Source organism: Macaca thibetana, chromosome 10, assembly GCF_024542745.1.
Source record: "Macaca thibetana thibetana isolate TM-01 chromosome 10, ASM2454274v1, whole genome shotgun sequence".
NCBI classification, from domain to species: Eukaryota; Metazoa; Chordata; class Mammalia; order Primates; family Cercopithecidae; genus Macaca; species Macaca thibetana.
In genome coordinates, this window is record NC_065587.1 from 76,818,484 (window position 1) to 76,845,123 (window position 26,640).

The 26,640-nt window shown below is 40.1% G+C and overlaps 1 protein-coding gene across 2 annotated transcripts in view; it reads left to right on the top strand.

The window, feature by feature from the left end:
* The first annotated feature begins 9,972 nt into the window (after nt 1–9,972).
* The window catches only part of PLCB1 (phospholipase C beta 1), a 741,541-nt gene continuing 724,873 nt past the window's right edge, over nt 9,973–26,640 (top strand). For both annotated transcript variants that reach the window (XM_050807500.1, XM_050807501.1), the window contains exon 1: nt 9,973–10,454. In XM_050807500.1, coding sequence (XP_050663457.1) covers nt 10,356–10,454 — 99 coding nt within the window. In that variant the 5' untranslated portion in view covers nt 9,973–10,355. The remainder of the gene's footprint in view (nt 10,455–26,640) is intronic.

Sequence of the window (26,640 nt, forward strand, 5' to 3'; positions counted from 1 at the left end):
TTTGATTTTTAAAAGTTGTTGGTATAATTTGATGGAAATAAAGCCTAAACGTTGGAAAAAATGCATCTATGACATTACTCTTATTAGTTCAGTGTTTTGAAAAATAAAGACAAATATTTTTCCAAATAAACAATTTGATGGCATTTTAAAACATGAACATATTGACATATAGGCACACACACGTGTGTTTGCACACAAATTGACATCATCATCATACAAAGCAACTATTTTCTAGATGTAAAACATTTTTTTTTTCTGTGAGTATGGCAGTGCTTGTCTAACCTTTATCTGTAGATTCTATTGTACATGAGAATCCAAACCTGTTAAACAACTTTACAGCTAAGTCTTGACAGCAGGAAAGCAGTGGCCAACATTATCCTCTGCATCCTTCCCCTGGAATAAAAAACAGAGTGAAAATGTAGTATATATTTTATTACTAAATATATATATACACATATAAGTGTGTGTGTATATATATATATTTGAAAGCATGCATATGTATGCTTCCAAAACTAGGCCAAAATAATAACTGGTCTCATTAAAATATACAAAAGCCTTCAACTAAATGAAAGATAAAAAATTAAATATGTATAAAGGAGACAAATAATTACATAAACAGTTAATCTCCTGTTTAAAATTCAAATATCAAGTATTATCAACTTACAATCCTGTAGTGCCATTTTTCTAAGTAGCACTGGTCATTGTACTATGAGGCCAAAAAATCAATTCTCTTAACGTTCAGGCATAAAAACGAGGGAAGGCATTCAGATAAATTAACTCTCTGAGTATAGAAATTAGGCAGTGTGTTAGCTTTCTCATGTGGTTCAATCTGAATTTCCACCACAGCACATAAAACGCTATTCTAACATGAGTAACTAAGTCATTGGTATGTTTCCCATGCAATGTGGTATCAACATAGATATTTTTGCCTGACCTCAATAGCCCATCAAAGCTCAGCATGTTACTCCAGTAAACAGAGTTAGTGTCAGCTATTCTGTAAAGCATGAACATCTTGGGAAGTGAGGCTTGATATACATGCCTAGAAGACACTGATTATTTTATGTATGATAAAATAGTCAAATTTTCTGCAATTCTTTGATAAGAAATTAGTTCCTAAGGAAGTTGGAACTAGGATGCCAGGACACTAGAGAATCACTTACCTGACTGTGGCACTAATAGATCCCACAGGTGCTTCATAACTCCAATCTGTACACAATCCCCTGGGCTTCTGGTACCAAAGGTACCCTCTAATACAGTAGGATTGGAGTGGGGTCCAAGATTCTGTATTTCTAAGAAGTGCCAAGCAATGTTGATGCTACTGGTCTATGGACCACACATTGAGTAACAAGGCACTAAATGATACCATAAGCTGCTCATGTATTACATTGCCAAATTTCATATGTTGGCACAGAAGGCAGAAATCTAATAATGGATTCCATTAGATTTTCTATCACATAGCAGGAACTCCGCATATTTTGGGTAACTATACTACCCTTGGAAATGTGTAGGGAAATCTTAGGGAACAGGTCTTAGCTCTATTTAATGAGAGCTAGGCTATTATCTATATATGCTTGGTGCAGTTTTACATTTACAAATAAAGCTAGTGAGAAGTGCTATTAACTGAATTTCTCAAATATTTTCAGAGATTGATTTGTGTAGTCATAAATTGGATGCCCCAAATATTATTTTATGGGTAACATGTATTTTGCAAGATGATTCCCTTGGAGTGTGTGTGTGAGAATTTGCTGTTGCAGGCTATTTTTGTTGCTACATGGTTGTTATGGGCCAAAAATCTTATATTCACTTATCTTTACCTAGTTTGGTCTGTTGCCTATCTTCAATATATAAAACATATTCTGCTTCAGATCTGCTGTAGTTTATGGGTTTACTTGTTTATAGTATAATAGTGGAATTAACTAAAGCTACATATTATATACAACAAAGAAATAAAGAAATGAGACATTTATAAAGCAGTAAATGCTCAATTATTTTAGGGTAGACTGTGAAAGTTTCAAGAAACCTTGAAATTACTTCTTGTAAGGATTGGCAAACTATTGCCCATGGGCCAAATCCAGCCTGCTACCTGTTTTTGTAAATAAAGTTTTATTGGAACACAGACACACTCTTTCATTTACAGATTGTCTATGGCTGTTTTTAGTCTACAATGGTACAGTTGGGAGAGTTGGGTAGTAATGATGGAGATCACATGGCCCACAAAGCCTAAAATATTTCCTCTCTGACTTTTGCTGAAAATGTTTGTCCATCCTGCCATACAACTTAAGATTATATTCTAATGCTTTAATTTGAAAAGGTAACAGGAGATAGCATTATAAACTTCACTTGGTAAGGTTAGAATTAGACTGTAGGATAATTACAAATCCTACTTTGTCTTACTCTTTGGAAGATGCAGTGGCAATGTAGCTCAAATCACAGAATAGAATCTGTTAGGGAAGGGGGAGGTTCTCTTCATTGTCTTTATTTGCAACTTAATTTTCCTTTACCACTCTAAAACAAGGGGACTATTTGCTTTTTAAGTGTTTTCAATTATTTTTGTCTATAGACAAGAAAAAGGGGTGTTTTATGCATCTTCATCTTGATGATTTAAATTTTTTACTATAATTTTAATTTAATCATTTTCCAAGTTTTTTTTCTTTTCCCTATGTGTAATATAACCATTGCCATCTGTTGCTTGGCTTAGCTGTACTTTCCTGCTCTTTGTAGATGTTTGCATATGTGCATTTGATATTTAATAGGTACCAATGGCCATAAGGTAGAGTAAGGAAATGTATATACATTTAAAAGTTATCTGGATTTACCCAACATACATAGGTACAATTTGAATTCAATTCAGTTGATTCAAAACTTTAGTGCCTTAAACTGCTAACCTAGAACCTCTTTTTGTGAATGCAAAAAATATCCCAGCTCAACATTATTCCTTATCTGTATGATTCAGTTTGGCATTACAAAACTAGGTCAACAATGATGTAGGATTATTTATTTATTTCAGTTTTCACAGTCTGAGAGAACCTGGAATAAATTTCTTTTGAGTCAGGCTATTTAGTTAAATGAAGAATGAAATTGTCCAAAGCCTTGTTCATCAATTCCCTAGCATATTATAATATCAACATTAGCATAAAAGATGGGTATTCAAGTGAGAAAAAGCTAAACTTCATAATAGAGTATCTGTAAATCACCATAGATTGACATTCATGGTGACACCTACTTTAATCATGTAGCTGCTACAACAGCATTGGGACTAATTTTTAAATAAAATGCATCACTATGCAAGTTCCTTTGTTACGTACCTTTGCAAATACTTTGTGTACAATTATTCTCCGTAAAAACCAATATTTCTATACTGATCCAGGCAGGGCAAAATTATTTCAAATTTTGGAGGAATGAATGAGAACCAGCAATTCATTCAGGAACAGAACCTTGGGGAAATACTTGAAAAAAAAAAGACATTTTTCTCAACCTGCTGGTGCAGAGCTTAGAAAGGCAAGTGAAGAACTGATGTGGAACAAAGCAATAGCACTAGAAGCTGCCAGTGTTAGGTATTTGCTGCTGTATTAGTGAGGGTTGTGGCTGCATAGGACGAAAACCGCTAAATTATAGGGGTTTAAACAAGCTAGGAACTTTTTTTCTGTCATTTAAAATCTAGATGATCCAGGATGGTGTGGTGGTTGGGAGACCCAAGGATTTCTTTCTTCTCTACTAGTCTAGCTCCTGGCTTTCATGCTCAAGGTCACCTCCTAGCTGGAGCTTCAGCCCTTGAGTGGCCATTCCAGGCCACAGGAAGGAGGAAGGGGGAAGGTGAACAAAACACATTGTGACTTCAAATAAATTGGGAGTCCTGCTACTAATGGACACTAGGAAAATAGATATTGGATGGCAACTAGAAATCTCTAACACAGCTCCTTTGAAAAGTGACTTTACCCCCTCCTTTGTATGCTAAAGAATAATAGGAATAGTTATAACCAATAAAAAATTCAAAGAGTTTACTTTTAGTTTCCTAAGGTGGTGCAACTACAGTGAAATGAGGGAATGCCAGAAAGAGAAGTCCTGATGAAGCAAAATCATGTTGTTCTTTGTTAAAATTTCTAGAAAAATGTGAAAAGGTGATTATTTTATAGTTGTCACTGTATCAGTAATGGTGGTTGAAGTCTTTGTATACAAAAGGGAGGCACTGAAGTGAAGAATTTAACTCCAGCAAAATTTGGAAGAGGATTTTTACCCCGAACCAATTGAAAGGCAGAAAAGATGTTTTTAAAAATGCAAACCTGTTTATAATGCCCCGAAGTGAAAATAAAATGAAATTTCCTTTAAAACCTGTTGCTTACAACAATAGATATCATTAGAGACCTAAAGCTCAGTGGTTTTATTTGAAGTGAGAGAGAATTGGGGGTATGCTGATGTTTATTTTTACAGAACAGGGAAGATACATATCTGGAAGATAAACTGACTCATGAAGATTATATATTTACACTGGCATGTCTCAGTCACTATGTCTGAGGGCCCAGACATGACGGAGAAGGAAATAGGGTGAGGTGGGTGCTTCTTCCCATCCTGAGGCATTGTTTCTGCAGTCTTCTCCGCAAACACCTGCATTTTCTGTGATATCTGGATTGTGCTGAGAGTGTCTCTCCTTAAACATTTTTGGATTTGAGCTTCCAAATTCTTTTTTTGAAATTGCGTTTGAGGCGATCAGCCAGATTTCAATGAAAGCCTTTGCTTTATATGAAGCATAAAATAGAGCTTAAATGAACAGAAGGTCATTTGTCTTGTTTTTCAAGTATTAAAAAAAAAAAAAAAACTCACCAGTTTTGTAATATAACTAAAGCAATCTGAAGGCTTTTTTCTTTTGTGTGATAGAATTTAGAGAAACGTATTGTGCTATCAAGAAAGGGTTCTAATAAGAGCTTCTAAGAAAGATGTTCTTCTCCATGTGTGGGTGATAATTTTAAGTTGTCTTCCTTTGAGTCTCTGCCTATGTCAGTGTTTTATTTGATAACAGAACTCACTGAGTCAGAAGCTGGCAATTTCTTCATGATGCATTTTCTTATTTACCATTCAGGAGGTGTAAGCCTTATCTCTTATATTAACATGAAATGTAATGAAAATAATGATGCCAATGGCATTTAATTCTTGGCTCTAATCCTTTATAAGTGTGCCTCTTGTTCACATAATTGTACTGGGCAGGTGAACAAGTCATCAGAGTGACCTTTCTCCATGGAGTTAATCAGGGACTCAAACTAACAGAAGCTCTGCCTTCTTCAGTGCGTGGCTTCCAAGGTCACCACAGGGATCACCTTCATTCTGGCCAGTCAGGCAGGGAAGAGCATGGATCAGCACACATGGGAGGGTTTGACCTGACAAAGACTACTGACTGTAACCCAGATGTGGTTATTATAAAGCTGGTTCTGGGTAGTTTTTCTCCATATCTCTCTTATTTCAAAAAAGGTGAGTTAAAGGAGCCCTGATTCTTAGATGCAATTAGAACTCATTTTTTTCATGATGGAAAAGAGCTTTTCAATTCTAGAAGGTGAGAGATGAAAATGAGTATGATTAAAGTTTATAGAATCAATGCAGCCAAAAGAAGTTTACTCAATCACAGACCACAGAATTAGAATGCTGTCTTTTAAGACTAAACGAGTTATTCTAGGGCATAGAAAGGGAATATTGTAGAATTTTAGAATAACCATGTGCGTGTTAACTATTATTGATTACCACTGTGACAGGGACTTAGATGTATGATTTCATTTAATCTTTGCAATACCTCTTTAAGACAGCTTAGTGTGGTGGTTAAATATGCAGGCTCTGGGGTCAAACTGCCTGGTTTAAATTCTGGTTCATTCACTTACTAGCTGGAAAATGTTGAACAACTACTTTACACGTCTCTGACTCAGATTTCTCAGGTATAAAGTGGAGATAATAGTAACCCAGCTCATAGGGGTTAATATGACAGTGAATGCATTAAAAATGTAAAACCCTTAGAAGGGTATGTGACATAAAAAGCTTTGACATTAGTATTATTTCTCCATTTACATATTAGGATATTGTGTTTCAGAAGAGATAAGAGACTTTCCCAGAGTCACATACCTAGTAATTGGTAGAACTGGTTGTTAAAAGATATGTCTATTCAAATCAAAACACTGTCCTTCCCACTGTGGCAGGCCTCAAGTGAGTTATGAGCTGACAAGAGACTGGAGTACATACCACAATCTAGTTTCTAGGGAAATTAGGACTATTTATATTACACTGTAGTTAAAAGGAGAGAGAATCTACTCATATCTGCCTTGTAAGTTCTAGAAGTATCTACCATGGTAGTTAAGAGTCAAGGTTCTAAAGTCAGACTTCCTAGGTCTTGATCTCAATTCCGAATTTTGTAACTGGAGGAGGTTAATTCATTCTCCAAGCCTTAGTATATAAATCAGTAAAATAGGATACAATAATATTATCTACCAGATCAGCTGAGACTAACAATAAAGCTTAAATAATAAAGAGATTTATTATCTCACTCATTAAAAAGTCTAGAGAAAATTTAAAGGGTTTAAAAAGCTCGTGAAGGATGAGGTCTCTTTGCATCTTTCTTGTTAGTGTCCTCTTTACATAACAATATGAGACAGAGAAAGAGAATTTCCCTGAAGACATTAGTCAGAACTGAGCCCCTCATGCAGCTCCTAAACCAGTTACAGACAAAGGGGAATGGAATGATTGTCATTAGTTTAGGCCAATCAAAGTTTTTTCCTTGGAAAGAGAGAGGGCACCCTTTCTTAAACATGACTGCCACCCAAATTAAGTAGGGGTTTGCTTACAAGAAAAAGAGGGTGGAGAGTGGTGTTGAATAGGAAGGGTTATGTTTTTGAGTGTCTGGGAAGTGCTTAGCTTGGTACTCTGACCCACAGTGAGTGCTCAATAAAGATTAGCTTTGCCAGCTCCCTGAGGCTGACATTCCCAGAGGGCAATTCTGGCTCTCACAAAAAACAGACCCTTCCTATTGTTTCAAAAAACAGTACGCAGCACCGAACTTGATGGATCACAGGCCTGGCTCACACAATTTTGGATTTCTTACAGATCCCTTTGCATAGCAAAAATCTCCACACTTAAAAAACATTTCTATCTTGTATACTGAACAAAAGGTGTGGAAAATGAGGGAGTTAAACCATGCTGCTTCAAGACTCATGCTACGTGTTGAAGGGATTTATCCTGTAGTTCTCCTTTAACAAGCTGCGTCAATTTGCTGGCTGAAGAAACTCTTGCAGCCCATGTTTGTCTTGAAGACAAATCCTGTTCAGATTTCTACAGCGTTCTCTCCTTTTTACATCCACGTTCACAGCAACAGCTGGGAGGAATCAGGGATGCTTGATGAAATACTCAACTATCCATTGCTAATAATGGTGGTTACCACATGACTCCCAACTCAGTGCCATTCAACAATGAACATTTATTATCATGTTCATGAGTCTGCAGGTTGGCTGAGTCTGGGAGATCTAGGATGGTTTCTATTGGACTTGTTTCCAAGCTGTAAATGGGGCTTAGGTCTGTCCTGATTGTCTCCTTAGATCAGAGGCTCCCTGAGGCATGTTTATCTCATGGAAATGATAAGAAACCCAAGAGGGAAAGCCCAACCTCAAAGCATATTTTGAGCCTTTGCTCATATCACATCTTCAGACATCCCATTGGCCAAAGCAAGTCACATTGCCCAACATCAATGGGATTGATAAATAAACAGGGTGTCTAGTAAAAACTGTAAGGTCACAAAGAAAAATTTGTGGACACAGGAAGGAGCAGGGAGCAGGGAACTATGATGCAATAAGCTACCACAGGAGGCTCAGTCTACTTTCTTATTTTGCTTAGAGCTCATTTTAACTCTCCTATCTCCTCTTCTAGTGAGCGCAGCCTTGTCTTGCCTTCCTAAGCCACTGTGATAGGTAAAAACTATTTGCCCAGTAAATAACAAAGAGATGGAAGGAAAAAAGGAAAGGAAAGGAAGGGAAAGGAAAAAAATTTGATATGATCAGTTGTAAGGACAATTGAGAAGTCCTGGAGCCCCGGAAGAAGAGTTTCATTGCAGTACTCTGAAGTAGAGAAAATGGATGTGAGAAGGTGACTGGTACCTTCTGTGAGGTAATTAGCAAACCAAGGCTGCTGGCTAGAGGGACTGTGGACTATTCAGGTTTTAGTTTAGGGACATGTGATCAAAATGAAACAAGTCAGTTTTTCATGAAATTCTTTGTAGCAAGTGGCTTCCAAGCACAAGGCAAGACCCCCAAATGAGCAGGAATCATGGGTCTTGCTCACCAGGTTATCCATGGTGATTACAATAGTGGCTAGTATACAGCTGGCTACCAATAAGTATATTTTAAATGCATTGAAATATTTAATAGCAATTTTCTGTATTGGATTTTGGTAATCTTTTGACTGAGTTCTTAAACACTGGGCCTTGGAGTCCTGAGGGCAGAGAACAGGGAGAATGAAGAATTAAGAGAAAGTAGTGTTTCTCTCCATTTTTCTCTCTTCATAGTCTTTCTTCTTTTAAAAAATCAACCTGTTTGAGATATAATTTACTTAAAACAAACTGCACTCAATTTAGGCATACTTACAGAACGTACAGGTTTTGATAAATATACACACGTGATATAGAACATTTCCGACATGTTCAACAGGTGCTGGTAGCCCTTCCCTGTCCATCTCTACCTATCCCTGGCCACAGGCAAGCTTTCTGTCAACATAGAATATGTTGCCTGTTCTGTAGTTGCTACACATGGAATCATGCTCGTGTCCGGCTTCTTTTACTAAGCTTAAAGTCGCGATTCATCCCTGCCCTTGCATGCCCACTCATTTTTATTGTGGAATAGTATTCCAATGTTTGGGCATACCACAGTTTGTTTATCCATTCACCCGTTGATTGACATATGTGGGCTACTAAGAAGAAAGTTATTCACATCACTTTACAAATCCCTGTGGACTTGCATTTTAATTTCTCTTGCACAAATACCTAGGAGTGGAATTTCTAGGTTGTATGATAAGTAAATATCTTACTTTATTAGAAACTGTTCTCCAAAGTGGCTTTACTATTTTATATTCCCTCCAGCAATGAATGAGAGTTCCAGTTGCTCCACATCCTTTCAAGCATTTGGTATTATCAGTCTTTAAAATTTTATCCATTCTGGTTCCCCTCTTTCCCTTCTTCCCTCCCTCCCTCCCTCCCGTGCTTGAATTGAGAAATGTTTGTGGAAGGAGTGAAGACAAACATTCCTGGACCTACGTTCCTAAATGAGCAAGTTTCTATTAGTAAGACTCTCCCCGACCCGCTTCACATCCTACATACTCAAGGAGAGGCGCGGGAGAGGGGATCCTCTTTCTTCCTTGGAAAATAAAACCTTTGCTTTCTTTAGGGTGGGCTTTCTATCTCAAAAGCGCAAAGTAACCGTTTGCCCAGGTTTCAAGATCAGCGCGCTGCAAACTCTCAGCCGTGGCGAGGTTTCCTCAAAGAGCCTCTCAGCTGCGCTCGTCTCTGCTGATAAATGATAATTCTTTTCTCAAAAAAGCTGGTTTGTGGCCGGCGCTGGAGTGCTCCAGCTACAGTTGAAAGCTGCGGGTTGCCTCCGGTTCCTCCGAATGGGTCCCTTTTCCCACCCGGTTGGGATCCAAAGACGCTCCGGAACTCGAGCCCAAGTTCCCAAGAAAACCCCAAAGAGCGTAAGGCTCCTGGGGACCCCTAACACCCCTGCAACCAGGGCACCAGGCATGCTCAGAGCGAATGCGGGAGGCAGGCGTTGGCTGCAATGGGGCTCAGGAGCCAGGAGGTGCCGCTGCATCCCCGCTTCCTGGCGCCTGACCCAGCGTGCAAAGTTGGGCTGGGAGCCGCGGGGGGAAGGAAGGACCCAGCGAGCGAGGGTGGCGGGGAAGGGGGTGGGGGGAGGAGGAAGGAGGAGGGAAAAGAGCGCGGAGCGGGGGCGCCGGGCGTGTGTCACTCTCTCTCTCCCTCTGTGTATAGAGGATGTGCTGAATGGTGCGCTTTGAGGCGGCGGCGGCGGAGGAGCAGAATCCGCCGCGACTGGCAGCCTCGGCTGCCCGGCTCGGCTTCTCTTCGCCTTCCGAGGCTCCTCATCCACCGCGGGTTCCCGACCTCGCGTCCCGCCTGGGGCATGGCCCGGCGCTGCGCCCCCGCGCGCTCTGCCTGCTGAACGGCGCCGGAGGGAGGTGCGGAGGCCGGGAGGCCGGGGAGGCCGGCGGGGGAGAAGAGTCGAGCGCCTCAGGAGCAGAGAAAGGAGCCCGCGCCCCGCGCCCCGCGCGCGGTTCCCAGTCCCTGCCGCGCTCGCCCGGGCCGCCCGGAGCCCAGATGAGCCCAGATGGCCGGGGCTCAACCCGGAGTGCACGCCTTGCAACTCAAGCCCGTGTGCGTGTCCGACAGCCTCAAGAAGGGCATCAAATTCGTCAAGTGGGATGATGTAAGTATTGGGGCGGCCCGAGTCGGGGCGCTGGCTCGGGCACCGGGCAGGGCGGGCGTCGTGGGGGTGGGGCGAGGGGCGCGTTATGCAATGGGCGCACTGGGAGCGGGCAGGGGCCGCCTCGGGCGCACAGGTTGGCATCTGCCAAAGCGGATGTCCAAGGGCAGAAGCTTTGCGCGCGCTCCTGTTTTATCGGGCTTTAGTAGTTGCCATCCTTTCTGGGTCTGGCAAGCGCCCCCTGAGGGTCTTAAATCTTTTGGGCCAGTGGAGAGGAAGGGGCAAGCTTTGCCTGGTGACAGGTCCTGAAAGTTCGCGAAGTAGGGAGTGTGAAGTTGAGACCAACTGGAAAGCGCCTGGTGTGAACAAGTCGCGTCCCTCTCTGCCTGCGGACGCACCCCCTATTACCTCTTTTGCCCGATTTCAAGAAGGAAGGGCCTGAAGTCCACAACACTTAGTGATTGCGAACCCTCTTAGCGCTTTTGTGGGAGCCCACGCGGCGGAGGACACAACGGTCCAGCCAACAGGTGGTCGTTGATGCCAAACTTCAGCGCCTGGCTCCGGAGTGAGGGTCCCTGAAAAGGGCTGCGGGGACACATCTGGGGAGGGCGTGAACAGAATGGGGGCCCTTGAGGGGTCCTGGAGGACTCACGGGCCTGCAGGCAAGTGGAGAGGGCTGACTTTTGAGAACTGAGCTGATTGGAGTCTTCTGCCTGAAATAGACACGTTGAGGGGTTGCCCCAGGACTTACCTGCACCATTTGCCAGGTAGGGCAGAGCCTAGCCCAGCGCCAGGGTCTCTAATGCTTTACGTGCAGCCCAGACCCCAGGACTTCAAATGACTTCCCCTTCCCCTTTACCCCAGTTGTCTTCAAAACACATAAATTAGTCATCCAGCTGAAAACATGCGAATCTTCTGATGGAGAGCATTATGGCATCAATTTTATGTCCTGGGTGTCATTCAAAAGGTTCGATAAGAAAAACCTACCGAAATAAATCCGAGTTGCCAGGTTCTAAGGAAATTTAAGTCCAAATGACTAATACATCTCTTAATCAGAAGGAATTATAGGAGAATGAGGCGTTCTTCTTGCCGAAAAGATTTTCCACCTAGTAAATTATAGCCTGTTATTCTCTAGGGTATTTTTCTTTAATCTTCTTAAGCCATTTTCCAGTGTCTGAAAACAATTTAAATATTCCAGGTAGTGAATCCAATTACTTAGCTGAGTGCGTCTGTGTCTATATTTTGTCCAGCTGGAAGCGCAAATGGAACTTGGAGTATGAACCACAGCTTCCTTGAAAGCTCATGCCAATTATTAAATGCTGTAGGCAAGGATGTAAACATACATCTTTTTTACCATGGGCTTCACACTTTTCTTCTTTCTGTTCCAGTCTAATTGGACTGAATGTTTTTGTAAATGGCATAGAATCTAAACAATAAATTCAGACGCAGATTAAATTCTTTGTGTCAGGGAAAAAAAAAAAAGACAAAGAAAATGCAGTTCAGCAATAAATAAGACAGTCTTGCCCATTTTGAGATCCTTGAATAGAGAGGTGATGTGATGACGGATTTACTGAGAAAGAGAGTGAAGGGCAGAAGGAAGAGAAAGAGACTTTGCAGAATTTAAAAAGGGAGTTTCAGCATAAGCTCTGGATTTATATACAGTGATGATTCTAAACTGTATTTTAAATAATTCTCTATAATTTCTTGTTTTGGAGAAAATAGCCAACATCACGTTGAGAATGAAAGTATTCTATGAAAACACATTTTGATATATCCAGGTAGATGACTTTCATTATGTACCTTTCTGTAACACGTATTTCTTGCTCACCTATTATTGCCAATCCTAGACTGGATCTTGGGGTGGTGAAAAAGTAGACAAAATCCCTGCTGTTGTGGACCTTACATGCTAGGTGGAGGAGACAAAAATCATCAAAACACCAATGAGAGAGAGATTGGGTGATGCATTGAGGGTAATAGAGAGGATGTTCGTGAAATACCAACCAAAGAAGAAGTTGAAAAGAGCTCCCTCTGAGCATTGCAGCAATGAGTTTCCAAGGAAGCCCTCCTGGAAGGAAAGACGTAGGCACTAAGGAGAAGGCCAGTAGAATCTCAGGTGTTTTTTTTTTTTTTTTTAAAACAACAAAACAAAACAAAAAAAACCTAGACTGCACTCAGGAGTCAAGTTATCTGGAATATAATGAGCTATACTGCAGGCTCTTTGGTTCTCTGGGTCTTCATGCTGATCAGTGGACTACAAGGGACCCAGCCTTTCTTAGGGTTGCCTTTTTCCTCCCCAGGCATCCCTCATCTACTCTTCTCAGCTCATATTTGCCCTTACAGAATCAAGCCAGTTCAAGTTATCTGGCTATTTATATTGTACCTTAGTGAGACAGTGTGTTGAAGACAAAAAAGAACTAGATCTTGAATCAAAGGCCTCAGTTTACCTCTTAGTTGTTTCACCAGTAAGCTACATGACTTTAGGCCAATCACTTAACTTTTCTGTATGTTTGCTGCTGCTTGTGTAAAAGTGTGGTAATGTTACAGGACATTCAAAAATGATGAATTTGGGGCTGTTTAGGATGTGAAGAAATTATCTCTTGTTCCTGAAGTGATTAAAGCAGTATAATCACTGGTCTTGTTGTCCTGACCACCATATGGAATGGAAGATGTCACCCAGAGGGTGCAGTGCCATGCATAATTTGTTGGCCACCTACTAAGTCACGGTGAGGCTGTGGATGCTCTAAGGGTGGTAGTCAAAAGCTTTAACATAGGCACTAAACAATTACAACAGACAGCAGGTGCGTAATAGATCCTGGAAATACCCTGTTGTACCAGGGCCAGGCATTAATGTTTTTGCTGCTTGATCATGAGGAGGTCTGGGAGTCCCCAGGGTCTGTGGATGGGTGGATAGGTAGGTGGGGTTTTTTTGACTATTTCAGTATTTTAAAACTCATGGTGTATACGGTCTGAACATCAAGGCTATACTTGTCCTCCTGAACTTGGCATGAAGATAAACCACTGACCTAATGATATTTTAAAAATTCAACCTCATATCTTTGCTTTTGTTTTGCATTTGTCTATTAGCAGGCTCTGGTGGTAGGAGGTGGGTGTTAAGGACTGTGGGTATTGTGGAAGAATTCTGGTGAGGTAGACAGTGGAAGGAGAGTTACTTTCTTGATCTAAGCTAGGGAGCTTGGGAGATTGTGAGAGAAACTCCTTTCTCTTCTGGACCTTGGCCTTGGTCTATATTGGACAGGACATGGAGAGAAAGAGGAACGACTGTAAACTGTACAATAGGACCTCCAACCACTGATTTGGCCCTGTTTTCCATGCCTAAGCACTCTGTCTCACTGTCCCATAACCTCTGAGGGATGGAAGGGCTTTCATTTGTTTATTCCTTCTGTTTCTTCATTCTTACCTTTCAAATTCAGATCTTACTGTGGGCAGGTTGCGTAATGCATCCCAACTTCAATTTCCTTAACGGTAACATGCAAATTGTAATATTTCCTAACTCATAGAACAGCTGTTGAGGTTAGATGAATGAATGCATATACATTGCTTTGTAAAAAGCCTGATATACAGGCAACCTTCCATAAAACATGTTTTTAACTTATTGTCCCTCAGAAATAAGATGGATGTGAATTTTATCAAGGTGGTTAGTAGGTGTTCTATGGCTCTTTTATTCTTCTTGTGGAAAAATTCAGACCTTACTTCCATTCCCTTTAATGTGTGTTTTGATTTTATATTTTATAATTTGGAGAAAAATCAGGTTTCTTACCTTCTTTTAAAAATCCAGGTGTTTCATGGAAAATAAGTCTACGTAATTTAGAGCAGAACCCACTCTCTACAGCAAGTCAGTTTACAAATAATCCAAAAGTTTATTTTCACTTAAATTTCATATATATGTATGGATATATGTGTATATAATTTCACATTGCACATTTTGTCTTACAAGCATATTCTAACACGGAAAAATAATGGCTAGACTAAGTTGTCTGAGAAGTCTGATGAAACTCAGAAGTTTGGATTTGCATTAATGCCGTCTGGATTTGAATCAAGTAACTCCCTCCTTTACCACACCTTCAACCCCCACAGCTAAAACAGGTAATTTAAGAAATACTAGTATGTTGCACATTTCCCAGCATCCTACACAAAAGCTTAGAACTTTTGCATTTTGTGGAATCTGCTGTTCCAGTTTCCAAAATGATGACAAGATGACACTGACAAGATTAATGAGAGAGCCGAGGGGAAAAGGGTTTGCGAGGGGGGAATTTAGTAACGTTCACTTTGGAAAGGTTATGGGAAACGGAGGAAACTTCTCTGAGTTGGTAGCTGGCTGATGTGTATGGACCAACTACAAAGTGTAAGGTGGATTTTAGAATGGAAGGCTAGCAGGTGCCCTCTAAAGAGCCCCTTAAATATGCCAAGTTATTCCATTTTTCTTGTCAAAAGAGCTTTGTGAATTTCTTATTGTTAATAATTACTGTATAAGTGTAAAATATAACTTTTTTGCAAACAAATCAATAAAGCTACTTGAAACTTTTTAAAAAATCAGTGTAACATGCATACAACAAAACACACAAATTCTGGGTCCAGCTGGATCCATTTTCACAAAGTGAAAACTCCCATGTCATCAGTACCATATCAAGAAACAGCATCACTTGTCCCAGAATTCCTAAGTGCTTTCTTCCAGTCCCTGCATCCCCGCCTAAGGGTAACCCTTATCTTGACTTCTAACTTCATAGTTTGGTTTTGCTTGTTTTTAATCTAATAAGCTATTTTTACTTTGAATGAAAACTTAAAAAAAAAGAACCTCTTCAGCCTAAAGCATTTTATTATTGCTGAACTGATCCTCTTGAACAATAACAACAAAAGTGACTTATAGTCAGATTAGATGACCCTTGATTCAGTTCTTGTCTGTCCCAAGTCTGGGAAGTGCAGCAGGTATAGTAAATGCCCTGAAGGAGGAAGCAGTTCAATAAAACCCTGGTAATTTACTGAGGAAATATAATGCCTACAGGCTGTTATTGGCAGGGCAAAGCAGACTAGTACAGTACTGTTGCTGGAATATAATTTTCTCACATAGGTTTTCTCTCTTATCTTGCTTAACACTAATATTTCCCTACCTATGGTGAATGAGGATAATTTGCACTGGCTATTAGCTTTGTTTGAAAGTTTAGCCTATCAATAAATAGCTTCAAGTTATATTTACCTGCAATGACATATAAAGGAAACAGGAACATTTTGCTTTTTTATGTGGGACTTGGTAACCTGTAGTTAAATATTTCCTTATCAGAATTGTTTCATGTTATCATGAACAAGAAGTGCCAGCAGAAAATGGAAGGGAATTGATGGTGAATTGTTGACTAACGCTATGGGTCTCCACTTAAATAACAAACCCCTGGTAACTGAAATCATTAGTCTTCTTGTTACTGGAGCTAATAATTAGGTTCATGCAACCTTTCAGAGCATATCATAAATTCCAAATGCTCAGGCACATTTCACAGTCTATTCCATCTAATCTTTTCCCTCTCTGTACTGTGTCTGATCACCTAATCAGAGCCTTGTGCCCCTATGTGTAAGTAGGCAAAGGAAATATGGACGTATTTCTGAGGTCATTTACATATATGACCATGAAGAAGCCATTGATTTTTGTAACTAACAGGAATAGGATATAAAGGAACTAACTAACTGGAATAGAATATAAAGGATGCTTATGTTCTTTAAGAGTCTCTCTGGTTTTCCTCTGATCTCTTTAAGATCTAATGTTTGATTTTATTATCATTACCACGTGTTAATTCTCAAAATTTTTTTTTTTTTTGAGACAGAATCTTGCTCTGTCACCTAGGCTGGAGTGCAGTGGCACCATCTCAGCTCACTGCCAGCCTCTGCCGCTGGGTTCAAGCGATTCTCATGCCTCAGCCTCCAGAGCATCTGGGATTACAGGCACACACCACCACACCTGGCTAATTTATTTTTATTTTTAGTAGAGACAGGGGTTTTGCCATGTTGGCCAGGCTGGTCTCGAACTCCTGACCTTGGGTAATCCGCCCACCTCGGCCTCCCAAAGTGCTGGGATTATAAGCGTGAGCCACCGCGTCTGGCCTTCAAGGGCTTTTTTTGTTTACAATATTTGGTTAATGTTCTGTTTCTTTTTACTGAATTGATGTTTAATGTGCAAGATCACAGAAAGTGGATTAGTTAGTAAAGAAAACATTTACCTGAAGTAGTCATGTGGATATCAATACATAGCATTGATATCTAGAAGATTAAGATATTATTTTGCCATTTAAAAAGATCAAAAATTTTTTGGAGGTCATCTATGAAATAGTTAAGAGTAAGGGAAATTTAATTTAACTTTAATCCATTGTATAGAAGAAGCCATATGAGCTCATAAAGCTGGAAAATCATAGAGCAAATCAGCAATTGAGCTGGTCAAAAAATGTTAAAGATGCCAATCCTGATCCTCCTCAGGTGTGCTGTGTTGGATATGGTTGAATCTCACATAGCATCAATTCCTACATCCTCTTAGTAGGACTTCCTATAATACAAAGTCTGGGCTTCTAAAGCTACATTTACCAGACTCCTTTTTGACCAACATTCTTCTTGAAAATTATTATTTCCACCAAATAAATTCATGCATATGAGATATGGAGGGCAGAAACATGAAAAGGGCCAATTTCCTGCATCCTTTCATGTTTCTGTATTTCTACAGATACGTGAGATGCTAGAAGAGGTGGCACTTTCTGTGATAGTTCTTCATTGTCTCTGAAGTGGCCATTGGTCACAGTGGCCACTCCCTGTTGGCAGCTTACACTTCTTTGGCTTCAACAAAGCTGGTGTTTTGTTTGGACCCTGGGAGTTCCTTCTTGATTTCTCACCTTTCTGAATGTGGTAGACATAACAGCTCTCCTCAAGGGTCTGTGCTGCTGTGTTCTGGGATCATTCATGGAGACCCAACCTAAAGCCCGCTCCTCCGACCCTCCCAGTTTTTCTGTCAAGTGCTTAATTTATATGAAGTCCCTTTATCTTAAAACTTCAAGAGAAATTTCTGGTTCTCGTACCAAATCCTGGCTGATATGGCCTTTTGTGATTCTAGGATTTCACAACTTTCAGTCCTAAATATAATAATCTTCTAAGTATCCTACATAGTTTTCTCCTTCGGTACTAGAGTTGGATAAAATGAAGTTTTGCTGTAGTATTTCCTCTGGAATTCAATATCCAGACTGAGTCCTAATAGTAGGCATTCATGCTTATGTAGCAGCCCTGCTTACCCCTGTTCAGTCATCAAGACCACCTTGGGTGGTAGGAAAAAGAGCAAGGGTTCTTCTTTTGCGTTTCACATAGAAATAAATTGAGGCTACTGATTGTGATTTGTCGAAGGACACGTAACTAGGTAGATTCAGAAGAGGAATTTAAAACTAGATCTTCTGGCCAAATTCAGCATCCTTTCCAGTCTACCATGATGTCCCCAAACAGGGTCCTTTTGGTAACAACAACAACAACAACAACAACAAAAACAAAAAGAGGTTTTTTTTTTTTTGAGATGGAGTTTTGCTCTTTTTGCCCAGACTGGAATGCAATGGTGCGATCTTGGCGCACCGCAACATCTGCCTCCCCGGTTCAAGCGATTCTCCTGCCTCAGCTTCCCGAGTAGCTGGGATTACAGGCATGTGCCACCATGCCCAGCTAATTTTGTATTTTTAGTAGAGATAGGGTTTCTCCATGTTGGTCAGGCTGGTCTCAAACTCCTGACCTCGTGATCCACCTGCCTCGGCCTCCCAAAGTGCTGGGATTACAGATGTGAGCCACCGAACGTGGCCAACTTTTAATAGAGTCTAAATGAATGTAAGTTTAAAGAGATTGGTAGACTTTTCCAAAGAATCTCTGTTATTTTTAGGATTCATATATGTGAAGCTTAGATCCCTGCAAACTTAGTTTTTGAGCCATTGTCTTCAAAATAGCTATTTTTCATGGTGTATATACAGTCCGTTTTTCTCTACACTGTGCAAGATGTGTGAGCACTGGAAAACCTCATCGCTGCTTTGAGACAAAAAGGGCAGGCCAGCCGCAGTGGCTTGCACCTGTGATCCCAGCATATTGGGAGGCCAAGGCAGGCAGATCAGTTGAGGTCGGGAGTTCAAGACCAGCCTGGCCATCATGATGAAACCCCATATACAAAAATTAGCTGGGTGTGCTGGTGCAAACCTGTAATCCCGACTACTCAGGAGGCTGAGGCAGAAGAATCACTTAAACCCAGGAGGCAGGCAGAGGTTGCAGTGAGCCAAGCTCGCACCACTGCATTCCAGCCTGGGTGACAGAGTGAGACTCCGGAAACAAAACAAAACAAAACAAAAAAAAAAAAAAAAAGAAAAAGGGAGGGGGGCACAACATATGCTCTATAGTCTTTAAATATATTCTACATCAATCAGTCAGTGTGGAAACATGCACGTGGAAAGACAGGTATTCAGGTATGGTGTTTAAGGTCTTTTTTTTCATTGCTGAGTAAGTGACATTTCTGCCGAGTAAGTGACATTTCTGCATTATATCTGTTACTCCACCTTTTCTTCTTCTTGACATATGTGCAAATGTTGTCTTTTGCTGATTCCTATTAAGGCCGGTCCCATGGCCTCTCATAGAAATCATGGATCATGGAAGACTAAGAATATGGTAGGCATGAAGGAAGTGTAGAGGGTGAGTTGCTTGCTCTCAAGTATGATGTAGAATGCACGGTAGTGTCAATTGAGAGTCCAGATCTATATTACTTGTGCAGGGAGGTGGATATGCCTTGTTTATATTACAACTGGAGCATGACTTCTGGAGGGTTATAGCTTTATAATTATTATTATTTTTTCCCTAGGGGAGAGCATAGACCTGGCACTGGGAGGTGCTGGTGCTCAGGGGATGTTTGTGGAATGAAGGAACTGTCTGGTGTTTGTCTGGCTCGCAGTGGGCTCACACAGGGGAGTGTGCAGCCTTGAGGCAGACCTGGAGGGCAGTCACGCTCCTATGAGACCTTCGTGACCTTTGAGGTGTTGTGTTGCATTGGTTGGAACACCTTGCTCCTTGTCCTTCCATTCCATCTGAAATCTCCCAGGGTCCTAAGGGACTCTATGGTCTTCTTAAATGGGATTTCTCCATGTGCGTTTGAGAAGGAAACCATTTATTGGCAATGCAGAGCTCACTGCTGTTACAGTGCTGATTTCATTTAAGGTCTAAATGTGTCTTAAGTTTGAGCGTGTACTACACTGCAATTCAATATTGGTTGAAGATGATGATGCTTAATGTATTTATATCTCATATTTTAAATGTTACCATTAGTTCCTATTTTCTGAAAAAGATGCTCATCCATACACCCAAATATTGCAATGAAAATTGCCCTTAAAGAAATTCAGAAGTGTTGGGAGTGACAGAACAAAAGACACATGGTTGTAAAAACATTCTATCATGATAATTATTCACAAAGAGAAAAAAGAATACTTGTGCTTTATTGCTAAAGGGAGAAAAGTAACAAGACATAGTTCTAAATTTGATTTATAATAAACTTCCACCTACCCTATTCTTTGTGTACAGAAGCAATGGAAGTCCCTGGAACAATGCTTTTAATTTCCTCCCTTCTCCACTCCTCATTTAATGTACTTGGGCCACCTCCATTGTTCCAGCTGCCCTCTTGCCCCTGAGAAATACCTCACCTTCTGCATTTATATTTTGGAGCTCGTCCTTCCTGGCATCTCTGAATCCTGACTTCATTATTATCTGCCACCACTCACCTTTCTTTTGACAGTGTCTATGTGAGTTTCCCCTCAGTTGAAGCTTTCCTAAGAACATAACAATATGCCTTTACTAGTAAAAATCCCAACCTCAAAACCAACACAATGTTCCCCACTCCTTTTTCCTCCTTTAGTTACCGTCTACTCCCTCATCTCCTTCCCTCTACTATGCAAGTGTGACTTATAGTCACTGTCTCCCTGTCTTCACCTCCTACCCACTTCTTCTCAGCCTTCCGAAGCCTTTTTCTGCCCTCACCACTACTTTGACATTTCTTTGTCATGGCTATGGGCAACATGGCTCCCAGCAACCCCAACTGATATTTTTCAGAATCTTCCTTGTTTTTATTTCCTGCAGTACCTTCCACCCCTTCATCCATTCATTCACCAGTCATACTTTAAAAATGTACTGATGTCTCTTTTAAGCATTGTGCTAGTATTGTGGATTCATGATGATGAATGATTTCTTGCCTGCCTTTATTGGGGAGACAGATGCTAAACAAATAGAGGTACAATTATTTTCATTATAACTGCTATGAAGGAAAAAAAGTACAAGTGAGTATAGGAAGCATGGAAGCTTTCCCTGGAAAATTCTATTTATGAAAAGTGGGATTTAGGCCCACATGAGTAGAAGAATGTGTCAGGTGGAGGGAACAGCAGGTGTGGGTATTCCAAAGAGCCAAGAAACTCAGGGTTTTGAAAGACAGAAGCAGAATTAGCACAGGGGAGTGTGGCTCAGATAATGTGGTTGGATGGCAAGGACCTGCATATGTACTGGTTAGGTCCTTGGAGGATTTTAGACTTATAAAGTCAACCAGAAACCATTAAAACTATGTTTTCAACCCTGGCACCATTGACATTTAGCCCCATTAGTTTTTTTTGTTGTGGAGTCTGGCCTGTGTATTATATGATATTTAGCAGCATCCCTCGCTCTAGATACTAGGTGTCAGTTGCAAAACCCCCCAGTAGTGACAACCAAAATTGTCTCCAGACATTGCCAAAAGTCCCCTGGTGTGGAAAATTGCTCCCAGTTGAAAACCACTGATGAAAATGATAAATGATATACTATGCTCTTAAAAGTATCCAGCCAGTTCACCACCCTCCCTGCAACCCCAAAGGCCAATAAGTACATGAAAAGATATTTAACATCATTAGTCATTGGAGAAATGCAAATTAAAAAACACATTGAGATGCCACTGCATACCCACCAGAGCTATATGTTATTGAAATTATTGGTTTTTCTCATCTGATGCCCCCACTAAGCCAGGAGCACCTCGGTTGATTTGGTATCTGGGCTTTAATTTGGTTCTCTAGTGGATTATCTGAAGTATCTTGCATGGTACTTGAAGAACAATGCTTCCAACATTTCCCTACATTGTGTTAAAAAGGGATCTTTCTGATGATGAGCATTTTTTCATGTGTCTGTTGGCTGTATGAATGTCTTCTTTTGAGAAATGTCTGTTCATATCCTTTGCCCACTTTTTGATGGGGTTGTTTGTTTTTTTTCTTGTAAATTTGTTTGAGTTCTTTGTAGGTTCTGGATATTAGCCCTTTGTCAGATGAGTAGATTGCAAAAATCTTCTCCCATTCTGTAGGTTGCCTGTTCACTCTGATGGTAGTTTCTTTTGCTGTGTAGAAGCTCTTTAGTTTAATTAGATCCCATTTGTCAATTACTGGGTATATACCCAAAGGATTATAAATCATGCTGCTATAAAGACACATGCACACGTATGTTTATTGTGGCACTATTCACAATAGCAAAGACTTGGAATCAACCCAAATGTCCATCAATGACAGACTGGATTAAGAAAATGTGGCACATATACACCATGGAATACTATGCAGCCATAAAAAAGGATGAGTTTGTGTCCTTTGTAGGGACATGGATGCAGCTGGAAACCATCATTCTTAGCAAACTATCACAAGAACAGAAAACCAAACACCGCATGTTCTCACTCATAGGTGGGAACTGAACAATGAGATCACTTGGACTCGGGAAGGGGAACCTCACAGACCGGGGCCTATCATGGGGAGGGGGGAGGGGGGAGGGATTGCAACTGGGAGTTATACCTGATGTAAATGACGAGTTGATGGGTGCTGACGAGTTGATGGGTACAGCACACCAACATGGCACAAGTATACATATGTAACAAACCTGCATGTTATGCACATGTACCCTAGAACTTAAAGTATAATAATAATAATAAATTTAAAAAAAAAAAGGGATCTTCCCGCTTGTTCTGTAGGAAGCCAGTATCTTCACGTTGCTTCTCTCCACTGTTTTGCATTCCTACTCTGGACCTTCTTCGTCTCTTCTGCTTTTGTTTATTTTGGGAAATTTCAGAGTAGACACACTCCTGGAGGAAAAGTCTCATCAATGCTGATACACAGGGATGTTTTACTTAAATGATCTTAATTCCCCATCTGGCATCCAAGACTACCTTTATAATGTTTTCATTTCATAGTCAGGGCTGTATTGCTCATGTTTAGTTTGACAGGCATCACATCTGATTTTCTGTGACCTTTAGAACTCTTTGTCCGTTGCATAGCTGTTTTTTCCCCAGTGTCTCTATTTGCTGTATTTGGCCCTGCTGCTTCCTAATGCAAGTCTTGGGCAATCCCTGTGGAACATTGCTTGTTACTTTTCCTGTTGACTCTGTGGTATTGATTAGTTTAGAAGTGCATGCCTCTATTCATGTGTGTTCTCTCGTAATAGCATAAAAACATGAGAATCACTGTGGAGTGAGAATTGTGGTCAACCTTGGCCAGGAGACTTGCTGACAGTGGTGCTGAGGAATGTGCCATGGGTCTGTGGACTGGCCCTTGACACGAGCCTTGAGGTTTAGGGTTATACTTCCTAGTAGTTTACTAAGACTTCCATAACAAAGGACCGCAGCCTGGGTGGATTACACAACAGAAATTTGTTTTCTCACAGTTCTGAAGGAAGTGGGAGATAAAGGTGTCAGCAGGATTGCTTCCTGCTGAGGGCCATGAGGGAAGGATGTGTTCCAGGCCTCTCGTCTTGGCTGGTAGATGGCCGACTTCTTGCATCTTCACATCATTTTCCTTCTGTACATGCCTGTGTCCAGATGACCTCTTCTTATAAGGACACCAGTCATACTGGATTAGGGCCCACTTTTAAGGCCTCCTTTTAACTTAATCATATCTGGAAAGACCCTATCTCTGAATAAGGTCACACTTTCAGGTACTGGGGGTTAGGACTTCACCATGTGAGTTGTTGGGGAGGGGGGCACGATGAACCCAATGACATACCTCAGCCTGGTAAAGTGTAGCTCAGAGGGTAGCAACATGATAGCTCTAGTTAGATATTGAAGAACTGACACTTAGAGAAGAAGTTAGATTTATTTTATACTATTTAAATGTTAAAAATTAAATGGTAGCTGCATATGTGGGTAAAACCATAAACAACCTTGCTGGAATTGTGTGACAAGAGCACTGAGACTGTTTTGTGAGAAATTTCCCTGTTAAGGAGTATCCCTGTGAAGGTTTGGAGTTGCCCTGCCTAACGGAAATATAATGTGAGGCACATAGGATACTTGTAAATGTTCTAGTAGCCTCATTAAAACAAGTAAAAAAGAAACAGATGGAATTAATATGAATGCTATCTTTAATTTAATCCAGTGTAGCCATTTTGACTTGTAATCAATGTCAGAAATCATTAGTGAGCTATTTTCTATTCTTGTTTCCATTCTTAGTCTTTGAAATCTTGCAGCACATCTTAGTCTCAGCAGTCGCATTTCAAGTGCTCAGTCGTCACAGGGAGCCACAGCAGCTCCCGTATTGGACAGCACCATTATAGGGCATCCATTCTCAACAGGGGCCATGTCGCTTCCAAGGAAATGAAAAGTGGTTTTGGAGAACAACAACAGCAAAAAAATCTTCTTACTCTCTCTTTTTTTTTTTTTTGGTATAAAGCACATTTATACATACAGCATATATACAGATATTCAGCCTATCTGTAATATTGAAATGTCGTGGGGGATTATTAGAAAAATAAAGACCTAAAAAGGCTCCTTTGCAGGGCAATAATGGAAAAAGTTGAGAAGCACTGTTATAGAGTGCGTACTTGAAGGTTTAATTTCCAGTGCTTCCCGTACCAGCTTAACTGGCTTTCCTTGAGCAAGTTATTTAGCCCAAGCCTTGGTCTAGGTATCTGTAAAATGGGAATAATAATAGTGTCTTAAGTTATTATAAGTTATTATAAGTATTATAAGTATTAAAGGAGAAAAGCTTTATTATAAGTATTAAAGGAGAAAAGCTGTGAAGTTCGCCACAGTGATTGGCTCAGAGCAAATGTTGAGGATGCATCAGTTACTATTCAGTCAGGGATTTTTATAAAAAGTTATACTGGTATTAGAAGTGAGTTTGGATTAGTAATGCCTTTGTCATTTCATGTCAGTTTCTTTAGTATTTATTATTGACTTATATCAGTGCATTGATGAGCAAATCATTGTAATGTTAATGTTGATTCCACTGACTCTTTTTTTTTTCTTGCTGAATTGTTTCTTATTCTTCAGGATTTCGAGGTTTTGTTAAGGTCTTTTGCTTTGCCCCTTGATCATTTCTGATTTGGCTTAAAGACTCTTCAGAGATTCATGTAATTTACTAAATAACATCTTCTTAATTACTATATTAGTCTTCACTATTGATGATATGACAGTAAAACGTATTCTATCAAATAAAGAGCAGCAAGTAGAAATTTACTGAACATTATCTGCTATTACTAACTTAAGACAAGTGTGTTTATTACTGTTTTCTTTTTTATAGACAAATACTTATTAGAGAAAATATCTTATAACTTTAAGTAAATTAGAGTTGAATTCTTAGAAGCAATATACTTACATATGGTTTGCCTGCATTCTAAGGTCACAGGTGTTCTTGGAGGTAAACATCATCGTATTCCTGACCTAAAGCCTCACCCATTATACGCCTACATCTGTGGTTTTTTGAGTGTGGTCCCTGGACCAACAGCATCAGCATCACCATGAGCTTCTTAGAAGTGCAGATTTTCAGACTCTGTCCCAGAGCTACTAAATGAGGGACTCTGGAGAAAGAGCCCAGCAATCTGTGTTTTTACAACATCCCTCAGTGAATTTGATGCATATGAAAGTTTCAAAACAACAATCTTATGAAATACACATGTTATAGATGTTGATGGAGAGGTAAAGGATTAAAATATAGACCATCTGAGAGCTGTCTTCATCATTCTACAAAGGTCCCAAGAGTTGCAACCTATCTGCAGCTCCTTTGTCAATGAAGGATGATCATATATTTCAAGTTTCAAACCTGGGCATATGTTCTGACAATTAAGAATATTTGGGATCTGGGTTGAGTGGCTACTTTGGTATGGGGAGAATATAGACACTAGCAGCTATGTGGGAGGTGGGAAAACAAGCAGGTGGAAATGAAAATAGACATTCATATATTTCTGGGTCAAATCCTACTTTGCATGGCAAGAATGCCAAGTTCCAGGGGATCTTGGAATGTTAGAGGTGATTATGAAGGAAGCAGGCAGGGAGCCGAGATAAATGATCACTTAACAGAGGAACTGTGGCCGGAAGAGTGGGGTCAAGAAAACATTGAACAAAGAAGGTTTAATTTTGAAGGAGGGGAAGGAATAAGCTAGAAATGGAAATATCTGAAACAAACTAGGCAGCATAGAATAGTGTTCCTAAATATAAATTTTGAAAAGTTTTATTCTGCTCACTTAAATGTTTGATTGTCTGGGATCCTTGCAGGGAATTGCCACCAAGATTTTGATTAGAATTTTGTCAGATGCTCTGATAAGAAAAGAAACTGACTTGAAAAAGATAAGACACACCTACAGTTTATTCTAAATTCCTCTAGAAGTGGGAATATGTGTTGTGTGCAGCCTGTCAAAACTTTTATTTTGCCCACTTCTAGAAGTAAGAAAACAGGACTGAAAATATTGCTATGATTTATTGGAAATATTGCTGTGAGCTATTATGCATGCAATCTCATGAAAGAAGCCTAAAATATATTAAAAATTTTCTTTCATTATAATATCAAGTTTATTTTCAAATGTCTTTTTTTGACATTTAGAAGTAATTAGGAAATTTTAAAATTCTAGCTGAAGTTCCTTGCAACAGCACAGTCCTTGTAAAATATGTTTTTTCCAACTGCATGTTAAGGATGTATATATGGAATATCAGCATAAAACAGAATGGCAGTTCCTCAAAAAAAATAAACATAGTACTATCATGTGATCCAGTATTTCCACTTCTGGGTATATACTGAAACCAAGGACTCAGATAGATGTTTGTTCATCTATGTTCATAACAGCATTATTCACAATAGCCAAAAGGTGGAAACAACCTAGATATTCATCAGTGGATGAATGGATAAACAAAACATGGCATACACATAAATGGAATATTATT